The sequence below is a fragment of the Podarcis melisellensis genome, assembly GCF_964234715.1.
Source record: "Podarcis melisellensis genome assembly, chromosome: 17".
In the NCBI taxonomy this organism is placed as follows: domain Eukaryota; kingdom Metazoa; phylum Chordata; class Lepidosauria; order Squamata; family Lacertidae; genus Podarcis; species Podarcis melisellensis.
Window position 1 is genome coordinate 26505581 of NC_138534.1, and position 26038 is coordinate 26531618.

A 26038-nucleotide genomic window follows, 5' to 3' on the forward strand; every position below is an offset into this window, starting at 1 on the left:
TAACCTGAGGTACCACTGTAAAAGGATCAAGTTGAGAAACAAAGACACACCACTTATACAAACATTTTTTTTAAAAAAAACCCTGACTCCAAAATCTGTTCTATTTTCCCCAACCCTCCAATGAAGATTTAGGGACGGCATGGGGTGCACATGAAGGGATAACAACAACAACAATGCTTTGTGGCATCTATTTGCATATATACAAGCTGGTAATGGAAATTTGGGTGTTTTCCTGCCCTCCACAAATTTGTGTTTAAGTGGGGAGATTAATTAGGCATCTGTATCATATTAGGTCAGATATTTGTCCATGGAGCTCAGTACCAACCTGGCATGAGCCATTTGGGGTATCAGACAAAGGTATTTTACATCATTCATTATATAAATCTTGTACTCCATGGATGACTTATTTACATACTTGAACTATATCTGCAATGCATTAGGCCAGAGGTTTTCAGCCTTTTTGGTCCATGGCTCCCTTGACTAGCTACATTATTTCTGCATTATTTCTGTGGGGCTCAGGAGCCCAGCTATGTCACCCCTTCCCTGCAGAGCTGGCAGCCTCTCTCCCTTTTTCAAACACCCTCACTTGTGGAGTGTTCCCTCAGCCTCCTCTCTTCTCCCCTCTTTGGGACTCCTTTGGGCAGCTGCAGCTTCCGTCCCTGGTCTCTGAGCCCCAAAGAGAGGTGCCTCCTCACACTGCCCCTCAGGGGCCTAGGAAGCACCCCCTGGCCAGCCCCAGAGACACCATTTGCCTTCAGAGCTTGTAGCCAGGGCTGCTGCAACAAACAGCTCTGCAAGTCTTGGGGAGGCAGACACACAAGAGGGCATCAGAGGAGGGAGGGAAGGAAAGGGTTGTTGTTGCCCGCAGCACCCCTGACCATCATTCAAGGCACCCCTGGGTGCATAGCTGTCAAGTGTCCCTTATTTGAAGGGACAGTCCCTTATTCCAGCATCATGTCCTGCTGCTGTCCCTTATTGATAGATGTCCCTTAAATGTCCCTTAAATGATGTCCCTTAATTTTCAAAGGAAGCAGCTCCTCTCTCTCCCTCCCTGCCGGCCAGGGAGGAGGGAGGCTCCAACTGTGTTGCTTGGCTGTGTTGCTCACCCAATAAGAAGTCCAAGAACGACTGGGGGGTGGAGCTTGCATGCCTTGTGTGTGGCTAGTTAATGCAAGCTGAGGCGGTTTTTGAATGCTGGACGCCATATTGTTGCACGTGCTGCTGCAAACTTTGCAGTGCAAAGCCAGGCCAGGGAGCCATCTTAAGTTGAGGCTGCATAGGCCTTGTGGTGCATGTGATTCAGATTCTATTCAGTTGAACCTCTGGTTACAAAGTTGGTTGGACAGTGTTTTCGAAGCTACCAGCATGAGTTTGACCAGACTGCAGGAGGACAGGAAGACTGGAGTGCCTGGAACAGGTGAGGCTGCAGGTCCCTTATTTTGGCTGCTGGTCCCTTATTTTCAAGGCTTCTGGTCCCTTATTTTCAAGGCTGCTGGTCCCTTATTTTCAAATCTGTAAGTTGACAGCTATGCCTGGGTGCCATGGCACACTGGTTGAAAATGGCATTAGGCCACAAAAGATCAGAAAATAAGTTCCGTTTTAATTTCTGAAGCAAAAGCTTCTTTTTACTACAATGCAGGGGGGCATCTAGTGGACACCGATATTATAGCAAGTACTATAAAAAATGAAGGAGGTCCTTTGCCCTCTCCCAAATTAGGAGACTATATCTAATAGATGGAAAGCACAGTTTTATATTTCGGGGGGTGGGGGGGCATAGTTCTGTAACTCAAGCAAATCACCCAAGTCCAGTTTGTCACAACTATGTCCTATGGAAAGCGATGGGACTTAAGTTAATGGTGAATTAATTTGGTTGTGGTTTCAAAGGGACTTAATTAATTTTAGGGTCTCAATTAATTTTAGCTGGATTCAGGCTGGTTTTTATATTCAATAATGTCTAGGCTGCTCTGAAAGGCTGCAGCTTGTTGGCAGAACATGGGCGCTTCCAGGTATTGCTATTTTGGGGGGCAGAAATCAATGTCATGCTGACAAATTCAAGTTGTGCAGTTAAAGTGGATTTTTATTTTGGTCTTGTAATAGTAGATCTTAGGGACACAGGTGGCGCTGTGGGTTAAAGCCTCAGCGCCTAGGACTTGCTGATCGAAAGGTCGGCGGTTCGAATCCCTGCTGCGGGGTGCGCTCCCGCTGCTCGGTCCCAGCGCCTGCCAACCTAGCAGTTCGAAAGCACCTCCGAGTGCAAGTAGATAAATAGGGACCGCTTACCAGCGGGAAGGTAAACGGCGTTTCCGTGTGCAGCTCTGGCTCGCCAGAGCAGCGATGTCACACTGGCCATGTGACCCGGAAGTGTCTCCGGACAGCGCTGGCCCCTGGCCTCTTAAGTGAGATGGGCGCACAACCCCAGAGTCTGTCAAGACTGGTCCGTACGGGCAGGGGTACCTTTACCTTTTTAATAGTAGATCTTGGGGCTTACCCATGAAATTTATTGGCACAAGCTTCAGAACAAACACAAGAACATACATGCTCATATGGTGTTTATTTGGTTTTGGTGTTCACTGCCATAGGCTGCAGCGATATTTGTGGACTAGATAGGGAGGGTTAGATCTGTTAGCCAAGACATGTAAAATGTTTGAAGGCAGATGTAACTTTAAATACCAGTGGGGTGCAGAAAAGCAACAAGGGAGAGCAGTTGCCTTTATGCTTTGTTTGGGGGCTTCCAGGAACAGCTGCACCTCCCAGTTCTCCTTATGTTCTGGTGATATTGCAGAAACATACCTTTCAACATACCCTCCAACATTTTTCTAACAACAACAATTTTATTATTTATACCCCGCCCACCTGACTAGGTTGCCCCAGCCACTCTGGGTGGCTTCCAACATATATGAAAACATAATAAAACATTAAACATTTAAAAAGCTTCCCTATACAGGGCTGCCTTCAGATGTCTTCCAAAGGTTGTATAGTCACTTATCTCATTGGCTCAGGGGTTGCATGACTCCATACCCTCCAACATTTCTCTGATGAAAATAGGGACATTCTAAGGAAAAGCGGGACATTCTGGGATCAAAACTGAAACTGGGACAGCTTCTGTAAATCTGGGACTGTCTCTGGAAAACAGGGACACTTGGAGGATCTGAGAATATAAGAAGAGCTGTACGGGATCAGGTCAAATGTCTGTCTAATCCAGCATCCTTTTCTCACAGCAGCAGCAGCAACAACAACAATAATAATTTTATACCCTGCCCATCTGGTTGGGTTTCCCTAGCCACTCTGGGTGGCTTCCAACAAAGTATTAAAATACAGTGGTCTGTTAAACATTAAAAGCTTCCCTAAACAGGGATGCCTTCAGATGTCTTCTAAAAGTCTGGTAGTTGTTCTTCTCTTTGACATCTGGTGGGAGGGCATTCCACAGGGCGGGTGCCACTACCGAGAAGGCCCTCTCCCTGGTTCCCTGTAACCAGATGCCTGTGGCAGGCACACAAATAAAGACACGGGTGCAACAGTGCTCTCCCTATTTGTGATTCCCAGCAATTGCCATTCAGAGGTACCTTGCACCTGGCAGTTAAAGCAGAACATAGCTACTGTGCCTCACAACCACTGATAACCTGATGGACCACAAATCTACCTATTTTAAAGCTATCCAAGCTGGTGGCCATCCCTAAAACTTGTGGCAGCAGAGCCCCTAGTTTAAGTATCAATACGAAGCAGTCAACTGCATGCACAGTAGCCAACAAAGCATGAATTTTGACCTACTATTGCGTGACAGACGATGTGTCTGGCAAATAAATTTCCTTCGCATCTAAAACACCGTACATTTTGTCTGTGCTCTTCCTAAGGCCTTTGTTTGTGTGCGTCATATGGCTCACACCCTAGAGATGATTACAGAATATGAATTTAGATTGTTTCATTAAAATTAAAACATTGGAAAGAAGAATATAAGGAAAATGCTGGACTATGATACAATAACAGAGGAACGGAAGTGAAAAGCAGCAAATAATATTACGGAGAATAGGCTAATAATTAGTGATTTTGGCAAGACTGGTGTACATTCCATGGTTTATTTTAAACTGGCTTTGTGGATTTTAATATTGTATGATTATATTGTTGTAACGCACCCTGGGACCTTGTGGTTAAGGGCAGGTGAGAAATCCCTTAAACAAGAAATCAAACAATAGCAATACAGTACTGCAATTACTAATATATATATTAAGGTGGGAAACTGGATGGGATGGCAAATTTAAACTCCTCCAATTGCAGTGGGGGTGAAACTGGGGCTGATTCTGCTCAGCTTTGCTCCATCTAGGAATCGATGAATCTGTCCATTTTGGTTTCTCGCAGATTCTCATTTGTCCAGTCTCAAGGATAGTTCTCCATATTTCTGCAAAGGTTTGTGCTCTTTTCTTTTCTTTTTTTAAAGAAAACTCATCGTGAAGAATTTCTGGGATGATTTTTATAGCTAAACAAAAACCACAAATAGCTGCAGAAATGTGGAAAGCTGCATTTAATATTGGGAAAATGTGAACCAGAGAACTGAAATTGGCAGATCCTTCGATCCAGTGGCGTAGCGTGGCATGCCAGTGCCCGGGGCAGGCAAGCCGCATACAGGCAGGGCCATGCTGCTTCACCTACCTGCCTGTGTAAGGGGAAGCCCGGCCAGCAAACACAGCCTTTGGCCGGGCCACACTGGGGTCACCCCTTGCCTGCCTTCCTCTGTGTGCGCCCACTCACCATGGGCCTGAGCTGCTCTGCTGCCTTCACCAGGGCGGGGCAGGGAGCCCTGTGAAAGCTAGCGCCTGTGTTGCACTCCCTCAGAATTTTGTGCCTGGGGCCATGGCCCCCCTGGTCCCCCCATGCTACACCACTGCTTCCGTCCCTACTCTCCACTTCCACGTCACTGTTGATCATTTTATGAACCTATATCATGCCCTGCCCCTCCCCAAGGTCTCAATATATCACTCCTTACAATACCAAATTGTGTGCATGCAGTTGCGGGGGTAGGGAGTACAACAGAAATGCCTTTAAAGCTGCTCGCAGTTGGTTTTCATTTGGAGAGTTTTACAGTTTCCACGAGAGACCTTAAAAGTCATATGTACTTCTCCCATTTATAGATATATTTATACAGCTGTTTAAACGCCAGCGTAATTTACAATGAAGCCAGGACAGTAAAATAGTTACTAAAGTGACTTTCTTTAAGCCAAGTACATGTCTCAGAAGGAAACACCATTGCACAAACAATTTAAATATAGATCAAAGGCATTTAAAATTAATGGTCCAAAATAAGTTGATCCAAAGAAATGTAATGCCGGTATTTTGTTTTTTTAAACAGCACATCTGTGAGAATATGCACATACACGCACACACACACACACACTCAGAAATTAAAAAGAAATTCCAGAATGCTTTTATAATATTCATTACTTGGAACTGAGCCATGTTTAAAACCACTGCATACGTATGGCTAAACATCACAGGAAATGCAAGACTAGCATTTCAGCTACTTCAATATTTGATCTGGTGACAGTGGCCAAATTGGCTGTTGCAAAGGAAAACTGGAATGTGTGCTGAATCAGGGATCTAAGGGGGTGGAGAAACTGAAGAATTGGGGGGGGGGGGAGGGCATGGAGAGAGATACATATTCTCAGTTTTGCCAGGCTGACTTTCACATCAGATTTAGCCTCCATGGTGTTTGGTCTCCAGTGTTTGGAAGAAACAAACACAATCAAACTGAAAGGAGAAAGGTACTTAAGGTGGCTATTTGTGGGATATGGTAGTTTAGCATTTTCAATTCACATTGAAAAATACGATTTTTGAGCTGTCTGGCCCCAAAACTAGACATTCCGTTTTGGCAAATGTAACCCTGGTTTAAGGAGCCATTTGGCATCTAGCTTATATTTTCCCAGTAATGATGTATGCAAGTGAGAGCTGGACCATAAAGAAGGCTGATCGCCAAAGAATTGATGCTTTTGAACTATGGTGCTGGAGGAGACTCTTGAGAGTCCCATGGACTGCAAGAAGATCAAACCTCTCCATTCTTAAGGAAATCAGCCCTGAGTGCTCACTGGAAGGACAGATCCTGAAGCTGAGGCTCCAATACTCTGGCCACCTCATGAGAAGAGAAGACTCCCTGGAAAAGACCCTGATATTGGGAAAGATGGAGGGCACAAGGAGAAGGGGACGACAGAGGACAAGATGGTTGGAGAGTGTTCTCGAAGCTACCAGCATGAGATTGACCAAACTGCAGGAGGCAGTGGAAGACAGAAGTGCCTGGCGTGCTCTGGTCCATGGGGTCACGAAGAGTCGGACGTGACTAAACGACTAAACAACAACAACAAAGGGTGCTGAGAACTGTTAGCAGACTCCTGTTTTCCCCATAGAGCTATGGTCTCCAGAGTTCTCTGAGAAGAGAGGTTGACAAACTGTTGGCATTTAATTTACAGCTTGCCAGCCAAAGCTGATCCAATTGCTCATCTGGGCATATTTTACAGATTACTTCATCCTAAATGTCAACAGCTCCTTCAATACAGTGAGGCATTCTCATTTCTGCAGTGGGCATCAAACTGGAGGACTGCAGGCACTGAGAGCACATTCGGACACTGGAGGATCTGGTAATCCAACCATGGTAGGAGACAGAGCTGGCTCGAATTATTAGGGCTTACATTGGAGTAAAGTCCATTGAACTCAACGGGATTTGCTTCTGAGTAGATATGCACAGGATTGCACTGCAAGATACAAGGACTTGCCATTTCATAAGGAGGTTATCTCTAAGCAGGGCTGGACGATATCTGGTTTTCAACAGTGTGATATATCACCAGCTAATCATTGCTATGTATCACTATATCACAATGTTTGAAATAAGGATGGGGTTATGTAGAAGCATTGTGATTTTTGCATTTTGCACGTGCGCATTTTGCACCCACCCACCATGATTCGTGACATATTGCCAGGACAAAAATTATGAAACTGGTATCAAGATATGGACTTCAAACCAGTTTTGGATGATATATCAATATATTGCCCAGTCCTGTAACTGAGACTCTAATCAACCAAAGTTTATGCCATAATAATTTGTTAGTCTTTATAGACATTCTACAAGGAATCTTGGGGAGCTGTAAAGACTAGCTGAGTTCCCAAAGGTGAGCTTTTGTAGACCAGAACCCGGTTTGTGAGATACATGCAGCTAGCTAGTACACATATATACACACAGCTAATATACAACACACTGCATCTCTTGTATGTCAGTTTGCAATGGATTCAAAGCATAAATATAAATACAAGTGAATATTTGCAACAGCTATGATGGGATCAAGCTATGATGGGGTGCAGCTATGATGGGATCAAGTTGGTCTTCCGGGTGTAAGATATAGACGTGTACTGATGGCTGTGCGCCTGCCAAGCTGATTCCTGTGCTTCAGCAGCAGAGGAGGCTGCATGCAAGAAACAACCGCCAATGTTTTATGTGCAACAGCGAACATGCAGCCTGGCAGACAGAGTTAATTAGTGCCTTCTGAATGACCTTCATGGTGTGCTGGGAAAGAGTTTCATACTCGGGAGAAAAGGAACAGAAAAACAAGGGGATGGAACAAGTGGCGGGCGATGCTGTGTTACTATGCAACCAGCAGCCAGTGAGCCTCCCCTGACCACAATCTTGTTGGATACCCCTGTGCCTCCTTCTCTGCCCCAAAACTGCAGATGATGCTTTGTTCAGGTGTGCCTTGGTCAGATAACCTCTCTACCCCCTTGCCACCTCAGGCAGTACTGTTTGCAGACCATCCTGAATGCTTCTTCCACTTAGATCTTTGCTCACATCTAGTTATGGGCGAGATCTGGTTTTCAATATCATGATATATCACCAGCTAAATGTTGCAGTATAGAGGAACGCCAACTTGGCCCCGCCATGCAGCATGCATGGCCCCAGCACCGAAATTTGTGGGTGCCTGGCCCCTTAATGGTAGCTATGTAGAGACATTGGCTGGCTTCACGGTTTCCCCCACATTATGATTTTTGCATAACACCCACCCACCATGATTTTCAGTATATTGCCAGATCAAAAATTATGAAACTGATACCATGATATGGACTTCACACCAGTTTTGGACAAACATATTGCCCAGTCCTAACACACATGATTCACAATATATTGATAGGTCAAAAATTATGAAACTGATATCACAATATGGACTTCAAACCAGTTTGGGATGATATATCAATATATCATCCAGCCCTAGTCACAGCCACACCATACATTTAAAGTACTCTTATACCACCTTAACAGAATCCTGGGAACTGAAGCTTGAATTTTAGAATATTATTATTATTATTATTATTATTATTATTATTATTATTATTATTATTAAAATTTGTATACAGTGGTACTTCGGGTTAAGAGCTTAATTCGTTCCGGAGGTCCGTTATTAACCTGAAACTGTTCTTAACCTGAGGTACCACTTTAGCTAATGGGGCCTCCTGCTGCTGCCACGCGATTTCTGTTCTCATCCTGAAGCAAAGTTCTTAACCTGAGGTACTATTTCTGTGTTAGCGGAGTCTGTAACCTGAAGCGTCTGTAACCTGAGGTACCACTGTACTGCCCTTCATCCGTAGATCCCACAACACATAAATAGAAGATAGAAAACAAATAATACACAATAAAAACAAAAAAACTAATAACACCCCCTAACACATTTAAAAAGGTATCAGATGTTAATAAGCCAAAGGCCTAGTTGAAGAGGAATGTTTTTGCCTGGCACCTAAAGGTAAGAAGAGTTTGCAGTGCAGTGGCTCATCTACTGTAGTCTACCATCCTGTTCTTGTAGAGATGAGCAGAAACAATGCACTCTGTTCCAGAAAGTCTGGAGTGGATTGCATCATTCAGTATGGATTCCAGGGACCTGCAGACACCTGCACATGCCCACGGGCATTTAGCACGCTGAAGCATGGGTAGGAACAAACACCACCTGTTTAGCCTTCTGGGAGTATAGCCTAGAACAACCCTGGCAAAGTCTTCTATGCACTGATGTCTCTGCAAAGAGTGTTCTTCTTGGCTACTTGGAGGTCTCTAAATATGGGCTAGGAGCATACACATGGCAGGGAGAGCTTGAATTCCACTTAGGGCAGGACTCTGGCCCATCTTTAATATGAAATCTCACAGATTAACAGGTGTCGCCTGAAGAATTTTACAGAAACTGCAAAATACAGAAACAGGACGAGAGGGGGGGAAGCGAGCAAAGTCCAGCGTATCACAGCTGGGCAGGAATGATCTCCACTGTGTAGCCATAGAAACTGATCCATTACGGAGGATGTGCTCTTTCCATAGGGGAGAAGCAGATATAGAGCAGTCTTTTAATTTTACACCAGAGATGGACATGCCTTCTGTCTGTGTATATTTCCTGGCTTTGGATTTTTGCACTGTCTCAATAATGCAATCCTTTACCCTGTTTAAGGATGATGAGGTTCATGCTACCTAATGGCGAAGGTATCCTTTTGCTAATACAAGCTAAGCAACGAAAGCCAATAGGCTTTGCTTTTGAGTGCTTACAACAGCATTAAGGCAAGCAACAAACTACGAGGGGAGCACTGTTATCTCTACTCCTAATTTCTCTTGCTTTGATATATAGCAGACCATATGTAATGCTGGTTAAGCCATACTTGGAAGAACTAAAAATGTGCTTAAAGAAAGACCTGCTTAATTACAGAACTAAATCCTGTAACATTCCCAAGCAGATAAAGTGAAAATTCAGTATTAATCACATCCTTGTTTATTCATATATGCTTTCCTATATAAAACGAGGGATGTGGGTGGCGCTGTGGGTTAAACCACAAATCCTAGGGCTTGCCGATTAGAAGGTCAGCAGTTTGAATCCCCGCGATGGGGTGAGCTCCCGTTGCTCGGTCCCTGCTCCTGCCAACTTAGCAGTTCAAAAGCACATCAAAGTCCAAGTAGATAAATAGGTACTGCTCCGGCGGGAAGGTAAATGGCGTTTCCATGCGCTGCCAGCTTCCTCGGCCAATAAAGCGAGATGAGTGCCGCAACACCAGAGTCAGCCACGACTGGACCTAATGGTCAGGGGTCCCTTTAAAGGTAAAGGTAAAGGTACCCCTGCCCGTACGGGCCAGTCTTGACAGACTCTGGGGTTGTACGCCCATCTCACTTAAGAGGCCAGGGGCCAGTGCTGTCCGGAGACACTTCCGGGTCACGTGGCCAGCGTGACATCGCTGCTCTGGTGAGCCAGAGCCGCACATGGAAACGCCGTTTACCTTCCCGCTGGTAAGCCGCTTCTGGCGAACCAGAGCAGTGCACGGAAATGCCGTTTACCTTCCCGCCGGAGCAGTACCTATTTATCTACTTGCACCCGGAGGTGCTTTCGAACTGCTAGGTTGGCAGGCGCTGGGACCGAGCAGCAGGAGCGCACCCCGCCGCAGGGATTCGAACCGCCGACCTTTCGATCGGCAAGTCCTAGGCGCTGAGGCTTTAACCCACAGCGCCACCTGCGTCCCAAGGGGTCCCTTTACCTTTACCTTTATACAATACAACAATAGTTAGGAATGATTAACATTTGTAACGCATTTAAAACACCTCTCGTCTCCCAAGAATCCTGGAAACTGTAGTTTACCCTTACAGAACCATAATTCTCAGCATCCATAATATACTACAGTTCCCAGAATTCTGCATAAAGTTACAGCATACACACACAGCCTGCTACACAGCCGTCAAAGCATAAAAGGAGGTTATGAAAACATGCAATTGTCACATATTTAATTCCTAGGTCTAACAATGCTATTCGGGTGGCTGGAGTGGTTGGTATGTTGATCTGCGTGATAATCCACAAGCACATCTTTACAAGCTGCCACACCTGGAATGCAATATCCACTCTAATTTTAGAAGAATATTTTGCAAAGCAGCTGCAACAAGCCAATACCAGAGTTGTCCCACTGAGCCTCCTAGAGCTTTGCTTAGCTGACGGGCTCCGGGGCGAGAAGCCAGAGAACTCAGTTTACCCATTTACATGCCATTCCAAAACCACTCTGTGGCAGCCTGCCCATCATTGATCTTACGGTAAGAGGGCAGTTAAACCAGCTATTCACAACATACTCCAATCCCCGCCTCACGTACTGCTAGAGACACTGGCAAGCTTTTAGTAGCATATCAGATACCATTCACAGCTTCAGAGAGTGTCAGCTCGTATCTGTTACACTCAGATTCCAGCTCCGCTTCCAATTTACTTTGAGCCAAGAGGTCTCAGCACAAAACCAGTAAAATAGCCTTCTAATTTTGGAAGAGAACACAAGAGCATGTGTGTGACAAGTTTTCACATCCACGGCACCACAAATACAGATTCTCACAATATTCTCACTGTTGTCCCTGGTAAGCAGTGAGGGCAATGAATTCCAGGGCTTTTTTGTGATGGTACTCACCGGTAGAGAGTACATACGTTTCTCTGATGAAAATAGGGATGTCCTATTCAATACCCTCCAACATTTCTCCAGTGAAAATAATAACATCCTAAGTGAAAGCAGGACATCCCGGGGGGAAATCAGAAACTGGTGCAGCTTCTGTAAATCCAGGACTGTCCCTGGAAAATAGGGACACTTGGAGGGTCTGAGGGTTACCGTCCCCTTGTCGCACCAGCGTCGGAGGAGGAAAAAACTTAAACATGATAGCAGAGTTTCCAAAAATTAGACAAAAGGCAATTGTACATAATCCAGCAGAGCTTTACTGGTACTGAAGGCAAATGAGCATAATGGTCACAAATCCAATACAATCAGGATTGGCACAGTCCATAAAAAAATCCAGTTGCAGCACTTACAATAAAACTTACAAACTTATCATAAGTCTAAACCTTACCCATAAGCATACAGAACAGAACACTAGAACAAAGAGAGAGAAAGAGAAAGTGAGTTAGGGAGACCCAGGCTCCTCCTGGTTTTACTACAGTGGTACCTCAGGTTAAGTACTTAATTCGTTCTGGAGGTCTGTTCTTAACCTGAAACTGTTCTTAACCTGAAGACCACTTTAGCTAATAGGGTCTCCTGCTGCCGCCGTGCTGCCAGAGCACAATTTCTGTTCTCATCCTGAAGCAAAGTTCTTAACCTGAGGTACTATTTCTGGGTTAGCGGCGTCTGTAACCTGAAGCGTATGTAACCTGAAGCGTCTGTAACCCGAGGTACCACTGTATTATAGTCAGTATTACTTTGTCAGAAAGGTAACAGAGCCAGTTTAAACCAGCTGCACTCAGCTTTCCAGAATAAATAACCCAAACAAGAACCTTCTGCCTGTTTCTTTCACATAGAAAGAAAGCCTTCTTTCACAAAGAGAAGAAACCTTCCAGAACCCTCTCAAACTAATTAGAATAGGAAAGATCTCTACACATCAGATCAATACTTTCTGTACTAAGAAATGCAAACTGACACACCTTTCCCTCTTCCACCCATGGAAGCCATTTTGTGCTGGCACTCATGGCACTTTTTCAAGACATGAGTACCCATATGAGCACCTCATTTTCCTATATACAAGCATATGCTGCTCACATTGAATTCCACAGTATGCATAACATTGCATTTTAACAAGAAGAACAATAACAAGACCCCATTAATGCTCCCCAACTCCAAAGGAAGTTTTTGGTAACCAATGTTAACCAGCTGGCATCTCATTTATCACCAAGAAAAGCACTGCTTGTTTCAATCTCCAGAATCATTTGAAGGTGGAGATGAATTTCGGTGTTTGAATCCTCAATTAGCATATGTAAAAGTTTATTTTTTATTTTTACAAGGTAACATTGTTGGCATTTCATCTATACGGTACATCTCGATCAAAGCAAATCAGTAATTTAACTGCACCAAGGAGGTATGAAACTCCTGATGTAGCCTGACAGGGGGAAATAATGGCTGAATATGAGAGAATGAGGTTGTTTTGAAAGCACTGTTTCAAGCATAATTAATGGGAGATGATAAGAGAGATCTCAACAAACTCCAGATATATACAGATTTCCAATTGCACTTTCTGTGTCTGGTAAGAATCATTTCAGTCATCTGGGTGGATTAGTCGAATGTCAGAAATGCATCTAATCAGGACTGGAAAGAGCCTGGGTTATTTCAGTGCCGATGGCTAAATCAGATGCCCAAATTTCAGACTTTTGAGATGCCCCAAATATCAGTTTGGACCTAGTTTGGACAGCAGGGTAAACAAAAAAACAAAAACCCTTGTGTTTCCAAACTGCACTGTGAAGAAATTTCCTCTGCTTCAGCTATCCTTTGGTGAGAATGAAACCAAAGAGTTTGAGGGAACACCAAACTACTCCATAAAAGGCAGCATTCACTAACTGGATGTCCTCTAGATAATATGAATTACATCTTCCATTATCTCTGACCATGGGCCCTTAATAGGTGGGGTTGATTGGAGCTGTAGTCCACAATCTCTGGAGAACATCAAGTTAGCAAAGGCTGCAAGAAAAGCCACCTTTTTGGCAATAAGCTGCTTCTCTACATTTAAGCTTCTGCAAATTCTTCTCCGTTTCCTTTCCATTCTTCATACTGAAAGAAAAACCTTGGGGGTGTACTGAAGGAAAAACAGTGGTAGTTGTGTTGTGTGGTTGTGTTTAAAGGCTGAAATTGGGGTCTAGGCCATAAGCTATGTAAGGTGGCGGCTTAACCTTCAATTTTGTGCTTCCTCCCCCCGTAAACATGGCCTGAACTAGACTATTTGTCCCACATAATTCAGTCCAATACTTTAGCCACCTCATGAGAAGAAAAGACTCCTTGGAAAAGACCCTGATGTTGGGAAAGATTGAGGGCACAAGGAGAAGGGGACGACAGAGGACAAGATGGTTGGATAGTGTTCTCGAAGCTACCAGCATGAGTTTGACCAAACTGCGGGAGGCAGTGGAAGACAGAAGTGCCTGGTGTGCTCTGGTCCATGGGGTCACGAAGAATTGGACACGACTAAACGATTAAACAACAACAACAATTCAGTAGTATTTGCTTCATGGATAATATGTTAAGATTGCAAAGGAGTAAGCCTCACTAGAACACAGAAGTGCCCCTTCATGTGCTGTCACACATGTGAACGGGCAATGCAAGGGCTGTTACTCCTTTTCCAACCCTGCCATCCACACATTTGCTGTGATTACGGATGTAAACTGATGTCTTTTTCTGTGGTTTTCTGTGGCAGCAAGTGGCTTTCTCCCATCCCATTCTGGATGCTGCATTCAGGCTACACCTCTTTTTGCTCCACTGTTTGTAACTATATATACCAATGTTACTTTGTTTAAATAAGCACATACTGACTGTGAAATTATGGCATTGTTGAGCCACTAGGTGGCACATAAGTTTCTCTTTGTCTAAAAACAAGACCAAGACCAAAATCAGAGAAGTCTCTCTAAGCCTGATTGCTTCTTTCCACATTTTCCTTTTCCTTAACAGTACAGTCTTTAACCATGTTTACTCAGATATTAATTCCATGAAGTACAATGGGAGTTACTCCTGTGTAGATGTATATTTGGAACTTTACCTAACAATCCAATGCACACTAGGATTTTTCAGCAGGACTGGAAGATATTAAAAGGGATTATTACTGTCAGAAAGTTCTTCTTAATGTTTAATCTCCTTTCTTGTAACATTGGTTCAAGTCCTATGCTCCAGAGCAGGGGAAAACATGCTCCCTCCCTCTTCCATGTGACAATGCTTGAGATATTTGAAGATGGTTATCATATCTCATCTCTGTCTTGTCTTTTCAAGGCTAAACAGCTCCTTGAACTGTTCCTCATAAGGCTTGGTTTCCAGACCCTCCTCCTCCTCCTCCTCCTCCATCATCATATTCAACTCAGCATATGGGAATGAGTGATTTTATCCCCAAAGTTCTCACCACAGCAGGTCTCTGTTTCCCCACAATTTTAACTTCCAGCTGCTTAACTAGACATGGTCCCAGGCTGCAATGTCAACCCACTGGGATTTGACCACTTTGGGTAAGAAATGTGTTCAAATGGACACATGTCCAAGTACTTCACTTAACAAATATTTCCAGTGACAAAGCCAGTTGCGTTTGGCCTACTGCTCTGTTGAACGCAGCAGCAGTGAAACAAATTCACCACCATAAGAAGTGGCAGCAATTGAATAATGGAAACAATGAGATCACAGAGAGAGTGTGGATTTCCCTTGCTTGGCTATGAATGAAGCTGATTGTATTCTGTAGGTCCTCTCTGCCTGCCCACCCCGGATGGTTTCCTTTTTTATTTTTTTTTTGCACTATGCACACTCAGGGAGAATGAGCCCCTGCCCCTGCTTTTCATAGCATGGGGTCAGGTTAGTTTGAGAAAAGTACCAAATAAGGGCTCATTCACCCCAACGGTGGGATGCTATGGCCAACCTGATGCCTTGTTAAGAACCTGAGTTCAGCAATAACCCCATGATCCAGGCATGTATTTCTTAGATTTCTGTACTCCAAATTTTAAGAATCCAAAGTTCACCTGCTTGACGTAGGCAGGTCACTCGCTCTCAGCCTAAACTATCTACAGTGGCACCTCAGGTTAAGTACTTAATTCATTCCGGAGGTCTGTTCTTAACCTGAAACTGTTCTTAACCTGAAGCACCACTTTAGCTAATGGGGCCTCCTGCTGCTGCTGCGCTGCCGCTGCACGATTTCTGTTCTCATCCTGAAGCAAAGTTCTTAACCCAAGGTAATATTTCTGGGTTAGCGGAGTCTGTAACCTGAAGTGTATGTAACCTGAAGCGTATGTAACCCAAGGTACCACTGTATCAGGAAGCAGGCCAAACAAACACACCGGTCATCTGTATACACTAAACATGCTATAGGAATAATTAATAGGACAATGAAATAATTTGGAATAAATTATCCTCTATATTTACCTGAAAGTATAATTTTTTTGGGGGAGGGGTGTTTATGACTGCAGGCAGAGCAACAGAGGACCTTTCCACAAATTACAGAAGGGCATGGTGCTAGTGACTGAGGGAAGCCCAAGTAAAGAAATACATTTGTATTTAATATCTTTGCCTCCTGAATAACATGTGGGGTGGGGCATTCCAAAGAACAGGTGCCACCACAGAGAAGGCCTGCTTCCGTACTTCCATAAGGCAGGGGTTGCCAATCTTTTTGGATCAATGGGATATTTGCATACCAGAGGAACTGCCACGGGCATCTTACACACTGCCTACCTACCTAGGCACTTATCTTTCCACAAGGGCCAACACTGATGCTGAAATCCAGCATCGCCTGAGCTCTGCAAGTCCGGCTTTCTCCCGATTGAAGTGCAGAGTGTTTGAGGACCGGGACATTCACAGGGAAACCAAAATGCTTGTTTACAAAGCTACAGTGGTACCTCGGGTTACATACGCTTCAGGTTACATACACTTCAGGTTACAGACTCCACTAACCCAGAAATAGTACCTCAGGTTAAGAACTTTGCTTCAGGATGAGAACAGAAATTGTGCTCCGGCAGCACGGCAGCAGCAGGAGACCCTATTAGCTAAAGTGTTGCTTCAGGTTAAGAACAGTTTCAGGTTAAGAATGGACCTCCGGAACGAATTAAGTACTTAATCTGAGGTACCACTGTATTGTACTACCAACCTTACTATATGTGTGTGAAACATGGACCACTTATAAACGCCATCTCCAACTCCTCAAAAGATTCCATCAATGGTGTCTCTGAAAATTTTTACACATCACTTGGGAAGACAGGCGAACTAATATCAGTGTACTGGAAGAAGCAAAAATCACCAGTGTTGAAGCAATGATTCTTCAACATCAACTTTGTTGGACTGGTCATGTTGTGCGGATGCTTGATGATCATCTTCCAAAGCAACCAGTCTATACCAAACTTAAAAATGGAAAGTGTAATGCTGGTGGTCAACAAAAGAGGTTTAAAGACTGTCTCAAGGCAAATCTAAAAAAAAAATGTAGTATAAATGCTGACAACTGGGAAACACTGGCTGGCGAGCGCTCCAGTTGGAGAACAGCCTTTACCAAAGGTGTCATGGGCTTTGAAGACACTCAAATTCAGGATGCAAGGGAGAAACATGCTAAGAGGAAGGTACGCTTGGCAAATCCACACCGTGATCAACTCCCGCTCAGAAACCAATGTCCCCACTGGGGAAGGACATGTGGATCCAGAATTGGCCTCCACAGTCACTTACGGACTCATTGTTAAAACCGTGTTTATGGAAGACAATCTTAGTCGGCTCCGAGTGATCGTCACAATGACAATCCTTGGTATAGGGGAAGGCTGTCCTTGAAAATGTCAATTGAAACATGAAATAGGAAGAAGAAGAAGAAGAAGAAGAAGAAGAAGAAGAAGAAGAAGAAGAAGAAGAAGAAGAAGAGAGAGAGCCCTGGTGTTTTTCGGTCTTAGTTTGAAATGGTTGAAAACCGTGATGTATTTATTTTCTCGGTGAAAGAGATGAGGCTGGGAACAAATAGGGCAGAATAATGTGGAATGGGAAAATGAGAGAATGAAGACTAATAAATTCTTAAGCACGGCACATTGGTGATTTCACAAGTGCTGCTTGTATTAGCAGTGGCTTTTCTCATCCCACATGTCTACAGTCTGAATGCATAACAAATACGAAAATGATTGTCAGAAGCTACTTCCATATCTGGTGATTTATTTGATCTAATTGCATATATTATGATAAAAGCTGCAAAGCAATTTTCAAAATATAGGGCTACCATATGTCTTGGATTTCCATTGGAATTTGTCGTGGTGGAATTTCTTGGAAAAGCCAGGTGTATGGCAACCTAAAAAAAATTCATGGAGATTTTGCAAAACAGAAGAAGAAGAAGAAGAAGAAGAAGAAGAAGAAGAAGAAGAAGAAGAAGAAGAAGAAGAAGAAGAAAGCTCAACAACTATGCCCCCCTCCCCTCCCCGCCACCAAATCTCAACAGCTTGGTCAAAAGATGATCACTTTTTGAAATATGGCAACCCTAAATACAGCAAAACATGGTAAAAACACATTAATCCAATATGCAATAGCAGCAACTGTAAAACAAAACAAACACCCCCCCCCCCAGTTACTCAATCCAGGTTTTAGTGTAACAACAATGTCATTAAAGCTGCTCACATGCCCAGGGGAGCAGAAAAACTTTACCTGGCGCCAAAATGACAGTCAAGTTGGCACCAGGCATGCCTCCCTAAGGACAGCATTCCAAAGACAGGCGCTATTCTTTAATCACCACACCCTGTGCTTCTTTTTGAGGTGGTAGACCAAACAGGGGACATTAATTGTGCGACAAAGCAAATAACAAAGTATCAGATTGAGAGCATAATAGAGAAAATAATGAAAATGCAACTAGATTTAGAACTTGCTTTGTTTTTCATTGACTAACACAACAAAATATACAGCAAAGAGAATCAATATTTCATATAACTGTAGCCACAATAATATGCTACCCAAGGTACTGTGAAAAGATTCAGTTCCCAGTATTAATAGAACGAGAAGCAAACATATATGAGCATACCACAGAAATTACCAAGCTTACAAGAGTAAAGAGAAACAGTAAAAGAAAGAAGGGAGAAACTTGATAGATTTACACAACCTTGGAGTTTATTCATCCATTATTGGGACAGTAGATACATTCATCACATGATCATTTGACATGCTGCTTTAGATTAGATCAAAATGTTTTCTACAACAGCGCAATTGCAAAGTGGTATAAGTTTTATGTATTTTTTTATCAAGATCTTATATAATATGAAGTTGGGCATTGTATAAAATCATATAAATATATGGATTAAAAATGAAATAATGAATATATGAAAATGGGTCTCTTCTGCTTTCTCTCCTACTTTCCTGACATGCAAAGAGCATTCTTAACACCCCTTGTGAAATTGCCCACTATTAAATAGTGAGATGGGGTAAGAGTTCAAAAGGAGGGAGCTTAAAAGAAAACCTCCCACCCCTCAAATATGGCAGATCCTACTCAGCACGAGCAAAGCCCCTTTTGAACTTCCTCTAACTTACATTGGCACTCATTCCTAACCTAAATTTAGATTGTTATACATCAACATTTCTTTTTTAAAAAATGAGCAGCAACAAAATTTTGAAAAGCAGCAACAACAAATGCACATGAAGTGAAATAAAAACTTCACTGAACACAAACCACCAGAACTTTAAAGCACCAAGGAAGATGAACAACAACAACAACACAGCAGTATTACCAATCACCAAATTAGACAAAGCATACAGAAACCTGTCCAACCAATAAAGCTTTCATGACCAAAGAGCAAACCTGATAGGCCACCTTGGGAAGTGAATCCCACAGTTAGGGTGCCAACTCCAAAAAGGCCCCGCCATATTGTTGGCAGCTGTCATCTGACAATCTTAGAACACACAGGGTTAGATCTTAAATATTCTGCGTTGTATCTAGTGCAGAGCTGTAGCTAGTCCAGATAGCGCCCCCTAGCCACAAACAAATTAGCTATTCTTTCTGCCTCTCCTCCAACCCTGCCCCCCTCTACCCATTCAATTCACCCTCTATTTGAAACCATTTCTTAAGAGGCAATAATTGATATTTATGGACATATATTTTATCCTACTTTGCACCTTCCCATTGCCTGTGCAATGGGAGCCTACCTCAGCACCCCCTAGCTACAGCCCTGACCTAGACTAACTTGCATTCATTAATTTCAACTGAGTAAAACCCAATTAAATGCAACCTTTTGTTTTTGGGCCCCCTGTTACAGTTAACAAACACACCAGAGCTAGGTAGTGCCAGATATCCAGTAGTGCCTTTAACCTGCAAGATTGCTGATTAAATTCATCACCTCAAACTGCCCTCTTCTGAACAATCAGCTAAATCCTTGATTGATTGCTCAAGTAATTGAATCAGCAGCGATATAAATTTTGTGCCCCTGTATTTCATTACATGCAGACAAACCCTGATGACTTGAAAGCATTTAGGATTTGGCCCTAAAGATGTAAAAAAAAGACCCTACCTATGGATGTTTCCTTCAAGGTTTTTCACCTTCAGCTCATCCTCTTCTGACTGCCTCTTCCTGGCTTCTTCTTCTGCTGGTGAACCGGCAGGAATTCCTTGCAGCAACCATTTTTCACGGAGTGCTTTTGACTAGGGTGGAAGATGATGGGGGGGAAAGCACACATGGTGAGACATTAAGAGACTTCTCCTCTTAAATATTTGATAGCTGTCTTGAAGACACGGATTAGCACTTTCAGCACAGCACAAACGGAACATTCTGGATCCATCCTCAAGGACTGGTTCATATCTCAACCTGGGTGTCACATGTACTCTATGTAGTAAATAGGTAACTGAATTGTTAAAGGGTAAAGGGACCCAGACCATTAGGTCCAGTTGTGACCGACTCTGGGGTTGCGGCGCTCATCTCGCTTTATTGACCGAGGGAGCTGGTGTACAGCTTCTGCGTCATGTGACCAGCATGACTAAGCCACTTCTGGCGAACCAGAGCAGTGCACGGAAATGCCGTTTACCTTCCCGCCGGAGCAGTACCTATTTATCTACTTGTACTTTGACGTGCTTTCGAACTGCTAGGTTGGCAGGAGCAGGGACCGAGCAACAGGAGCTTACCTTCTGATCGGTAAGTCCTAGGCTCTGTGGTTTAACCCACAGTGCCACCCGCATACCAGGACAACTGAATTATTAACTAGCAGTAATTTTGATTTGCTGCTGTAAGTGGCAATCAGTTGGACAAGGATTGAAATTCTACACTAGGGTGGCATTCAATGTTGTACTACTTTTAAAATAGTTGATTTGGTCCTCGTCGTGTGATGTTCTGAGAGTTCTCCTGACCTCTACAAATGATTGGGGGTGAGTGGGAATGTAGACGCAGTATACCTAAAAGAGTGTCTCCACCCCCAATCATCTAGCCCGGACACTGAGGTCCAGCTCCGAGGGCCTTCTGGTGTTTCCCTCACTGCGAGAAGTGAAGCTACAGGGAACCAGGCAGAGGGCCTTCTCAGTAGTGGCGCCCGCCCTGTGGAACGCCCTCTCATCAGATGTTAAGGAAATAAACAACTATATGATTTTTAGAAGACTTCTGAAGGCAGCCCTGTTTAGGGAAGTTTTTTAATGTTTGATGTTTTATCACTTTTTTATTATTACAGCGGAACCTTGGTTCTCAAACTTAATCCATTCTGGAAGTCCGTTCAGCTCCCAAAATGTTTGAAAATCAAGGTGTGGCTATGATTGGCGCAGGCGCCCCGGAAACAATAGCCAGCAACCACATTGGACGGTCAGCTTCTGAAAAACGTTTGAAAACTGGAACACTTACTTCTGTGTTTTTGGCATTTGGGAACTGATTTGTTTGTCAACTAAGCCATTCAAGAACCAAGGTTCCACTGTATTAATATTCTGTTGGGAGCCGCCCAGAGTGGCTGGGGAAACCCAGCCAGATGGGCGGAGTATAAATAATAAATTATTATAGACAAAGAGAGGTAGGGAAGCTGCGGTTTGGCTACATAGTGGGAATAGTTTTGGCTTCTGCACTATTTTGTTTCTTAATAACAAAAGGTGCATCTGTCAGGATACACAAACTTTCCCCTTTCTCACCCACCATATGCCATTGCTGCAGATATTTTTCTCACAGCCTGGATGGGATCAGGTATCCAAACTGAGCCGCATGACGGGCTGACATGTCACACACATGCCACATGGCTTGTGCACGTCACTGTGGGATTCTGAGGAGGCCTAGTCCCCTCCTTGAAAATTTTGGAGGGGCCCTCGGTCCCCCCCAGATGGCACTCCAGAAATAAACCTGATGTGAGAGAGCAGGACCAAGCAAAATAGGGAGAGGTTCAATGTCCTGCTCTCCTCACTCATGTAGAGTTTCATTGTCAAAGTTAGCTTCTCTTTATATATGAAAGGACAGATGTGTCACGTGTGAATAAACACTTTGTTCTTGTGCAACACATGTCCTTCAATGAGGGGATGGATGAATAAATTGGCAATTCTGGCTTCTAATTCTTCCAGTCCTAAATTCAGTTCACCACATTTCTGCAACTGTTTGTCAGCATATTAGTGTGTATTTCTCCCAATATACAGTGGTACCTTGGGTTACATACGCTTCAGGTTACATACACTTACACACACACACACACACACACACACACTTTGAAGCACATATGTCCCTAATATATGCATTTTTAAAATGGGAGAACTGTATCACAAAATTTGGAAACACAAGTGTTGAAGGATAGCTTTGTTTCTGTTTGCGTATCGTTCTGGAAACTGCCAACTTTGAAGGTTTGCATTAAAATGAAACTCAACTGGTTTTCTTCCCCATCCCTAAGTAAGGGCAAGATGCTATCTGCTCACGGCAGGTCATCTTTGTATTAAAGGCAAGCCATTATCTGAAAAGGCACGAACAAGCGTTTCTAAAACAGACCATGCTGAAAGAGCAGAACTAGCTTGGGCAGATAGACGGAAGGAATCTACCTGCTTAGAGAAGCCTTTCAAACAAGATCAAATCAGCACAAGAATGAAGTCATGCTGAAGGGTTCTTGTTCGTCCTTCCTCCACAGTTGACAAAGAGATGTTGAGTTGCGTCTTGTGGACTGGTCTCCAGCCAGGTCCACCCACCAGCTGCTGTTGTTTACAGAGTATCTAACAGAACCATTGCTGAGAAGCTAAATTGGCTGTTAGTAGCTCCTGGCAGAGCAATAAAGTGATGAGCTGCTCTATCAGTGATAATCTCCCGGGCATCAGCAACCGACTGTATGGGCCTGACTCTCTAGGGAAAACAATGGCTAGCTGATCTGGATGCAGACGGAGACACAGGTGTCAATGAATTTTGCTATTATAGTTCTGAAAAAAAGCCATAGTTTTGGCTCATCTTTTTATTTTAAAAGTGAAGATTGGGGGGGGGGGGAAGGGTATGATGGCAGTAGTTTGGTTCCTCTTCCAACACAAACAACTTAAAAAAAAATGGTAAAATAGATTTCTACTCAACTATTTCTATCCTGAACTTTTCTAAGAATTCATTTCCCCCACCAACAATGTATTTTTTCCCCCTTAAAAAGGTATTTTTTCAAGGAGATCTGAATGCACCAGCTTATGCTATCATTCTGGTTTATGACAGGTTGATTATCAAATCCAGATGTTCAAAGATACAGTATTTGTTCATGGAAAAGTACAGTTAAGTGGTTGCAGATAAGCCAATATGGAGCAAAGTTTCTGAAAGCTGGGCGTTGATTTCTGAAGCTGCTAAACCTTAGCCAAAAATTAATTAATACAGCTGCGCACTCCCCAATTCTAATGCTGATAATTTTGTGGAGAAGAGCTGTGGAGACCGACAGAATTAGTTTTATTTTCAAAGATATAAGGGGAGCATAATGGAAGCAAGCGGTTCTTGTCAACAGGCAGGTAAAACCCATTGTTCCTGAATCAAATTTGCAAAGGGGACTTTTGAACTTCAAGGTGCTTTGCAGCCAACTCACTGCTCTCTGTGTTCCTGGCTCAAATTGCAAAATGGATCCCAAATAATTATCTGCCCTTTCCATGAGCTCTAGCTAAAGGTGTTCCTTTCTAGAGGCATGACAGAGAATACCCAGCCATCAAGGAACATTCCTTTAGTTCTGCCCAGACTACCCAATGATGCAATACCAACTAATTCTATCTGATGGTTAGCAAGCAATCGGCTTAATAAATAAAAGATCGCTCAGTATCTTCTGCCAGAGCTGCTCTGGTTACCAACATGTGACTGGGCCAGGTTCAAAGTTATTGTGTTAATTCACAAATCTCTAAGCAACTTGGCCCCCACTGTACTTTAAGGACCTCCTGATTCTTTACATGCTCTGCCTCAATCGGCAAGGCCTTTTGATGCGACAATTTTTGGTGGTCCCACATCCCCTTGAGGGATAACACCTTGGTGTGGCAGGCCTTCCCTGTGGAACTCCTTGCCAATAGAGGTTCAGCAATCCTTGCTCATTTTCAGCTATCTTACAAAATTTGATGTGTTTCTATTGTAATCCTCTGGTTTTTTGTCTGCTTACCACCTTGAGGTATTTTACGTGAAAGGGTGGTTTAGAAATATTTAAATAAACTAAATAGCAGTGCTGGTCCCAAGATAGAGAAATGAAGTTTCGGGGGGTGGGGACTCCAAAAAATTCAGGAAAAAATTGGGTCCCCCCATTTCCTACCTCGTGAAGCCTTGTTTTGTTTCTTTCTGGAAAACTTGAAAACTTGAATAACATTGAATTATGAACTATTTTCTTTTAGAACAGTGAACAAAATGCTTAAGGCAAGGTGTTCATATATATTTTTGTCCTCTAAAATTATTTCTAAAACTGTGTAACAGTTTCAAAAAAGAGTTTCAAAAAACTTATATACTAGGGTTTTTTTTAACCCATCTCTAACTGGTTTACTGGCTGAATCCCTGTGATGGGGTGAGCTCCTGTTGCTCGGTCCCTGCTCCTGCCAACCTAGCAGTTCAAAAGCATGTCAAAGTGCAAGTAGATAAATAGGTACCACTCCGGCAGGAAGGTAGACGGCATTTCCATGTGCTGCTCTGGTTCGCCAGAAGCGGCTTAGTCATGCTGGCCACATGACCCGGAAGCTGTACGGTGGCTCCCTCGGCTAATAAAGTGATATGAGCGCCGCAACCCCAGAGTCGGCCATGACTGGACCTAATAGTCAGGGGTCCCTTTACCCTTTACCTTTAACTGGTTTACAAAAAGAGTGGAAATTATTTAAGACTATGTATCAGACCATTACATTTTCTGAACACTGAGACTAAGCAAGCCCTGCGGTGTACAATGAATTCTATGGAATTCCAAGACAGGAAAATACAATATATAAAAGAAGGTGTAAAGAATGCAACTAAAAATCAGACAACATTTAGCACAGCATGTTAAATTGCTACAATAGGCAGAAAAGCCATTAAGAAGCTCAGCAAGTAGTCTATCCTGCCGGGGGGTGGGGGGTGGAGTTTGGGAACCACTTGTCTAATGCGATATCTTACAAAGACATATCATATAAACTCATATACCGTCACCCCAGGTTTCTTTCCAGCTAAATTTCAAACTACAATGGGAAAAAAGGCTGCTTAGGTGAAAACATCACTCATTTCTACAGAGACTGAAAAGAAACCAAGGATGCTTGGAAAACGTAAACCGCCCTTAGATCGACAGATGAAGGGCAGTGTTCAAATTTAATAAATAATAATAATAAGTAATAAAAACCCATTGTTTGCAAATTCCTGCATAAACAACCTGATCCACATCTCTTGCATAAATTGCAGATTGCAATTTAGCTACCCACCAGATTTCATACTGTGTTACAAATGTTGTAACACAGACCTGGACAGCTTTAGAAGGTATCTATTTAAATGTATCAGGAGTTTGTATTTAAAGGTATTGCAGCCTGGCTTGTATTTGCACAGATGCCGATTTGTTGCTCTCTGACGAGCTTTTAAATCACTTTCACCCAATATATATAGGCATATCGTTAGCTATTGCTACCAGAGCATTAAGATTGTTCAGGCATTGGCCAATGGCACTTTTAAACGAGTGCAGTAAATTTTCATTCAATTAGCAGTTGCTGCTTCACTTCTCTAGGGAGATTAGCAACTGTAGACCAAGCCTACAGCCCATCACTAGAAGTCACTCTGCTGAGGTCTTATTGGCTCTCAGTACGTTTTTGAGCACAATTCAAAGTGTTGGTCTGACATTTAAAGACCTAAACGGCCTCAGCTCTGTGTATCTGAAAGAGCGCCACCACCCTCATCATTCAGCCCAGGCACTGAGGACCAGCTCCGAGGACCTTCTGGTGGTTCCCTCACTGCGAAAAGTGAGATTACAGTGGCACCATCTCATTAGATGTCAATCCCCAAACTTGGCCCTCCAGCTGTTTTGGGGCTACAAGTCCCATCATGCCTGACCACTGGTCCTGTTAGCTAGGGATGATGGGACTTGTAGTCCCAAAACAGCTGGAGGGCCAAGTTTGGGGATGCCTGAACTACAGTATACTACCTTTAGAAGGCAGCCCTATATAGGGAGGTTTTTAAAGTTGAATGTCTTACTATGTTATTGGATATGCTGGAAGCCACTC

General features: G+C 43.4%; 1 protein-coding gene across 4 annotated transcripts in view; it reads right to left on the reverse strand.

The window, feature by feature from the left end:
• The window catches only part of PALM2AKAP2 (PALM2 and AKAP2 fusion), a 206691-nt gene that overhangs the window by 136212 nt on the left and 44441 nt on the right, over positions 1 to 26038 (reverse strand). For all 4 annotated transcript variants that reach the window (XM_081893802.1, XM_081893799.1, XM_081893801.1 and 1 more), the window contains exon 3: positions 19953 to 20083. In XM_081893802.1, coding sequence (XP_081749928.1) covers positions 19953 to 20083 — 131 coding nt within the window. The remainder of the gene's footprint in view (positions 1 to 19952; positions 20084 to 26038) is intronic.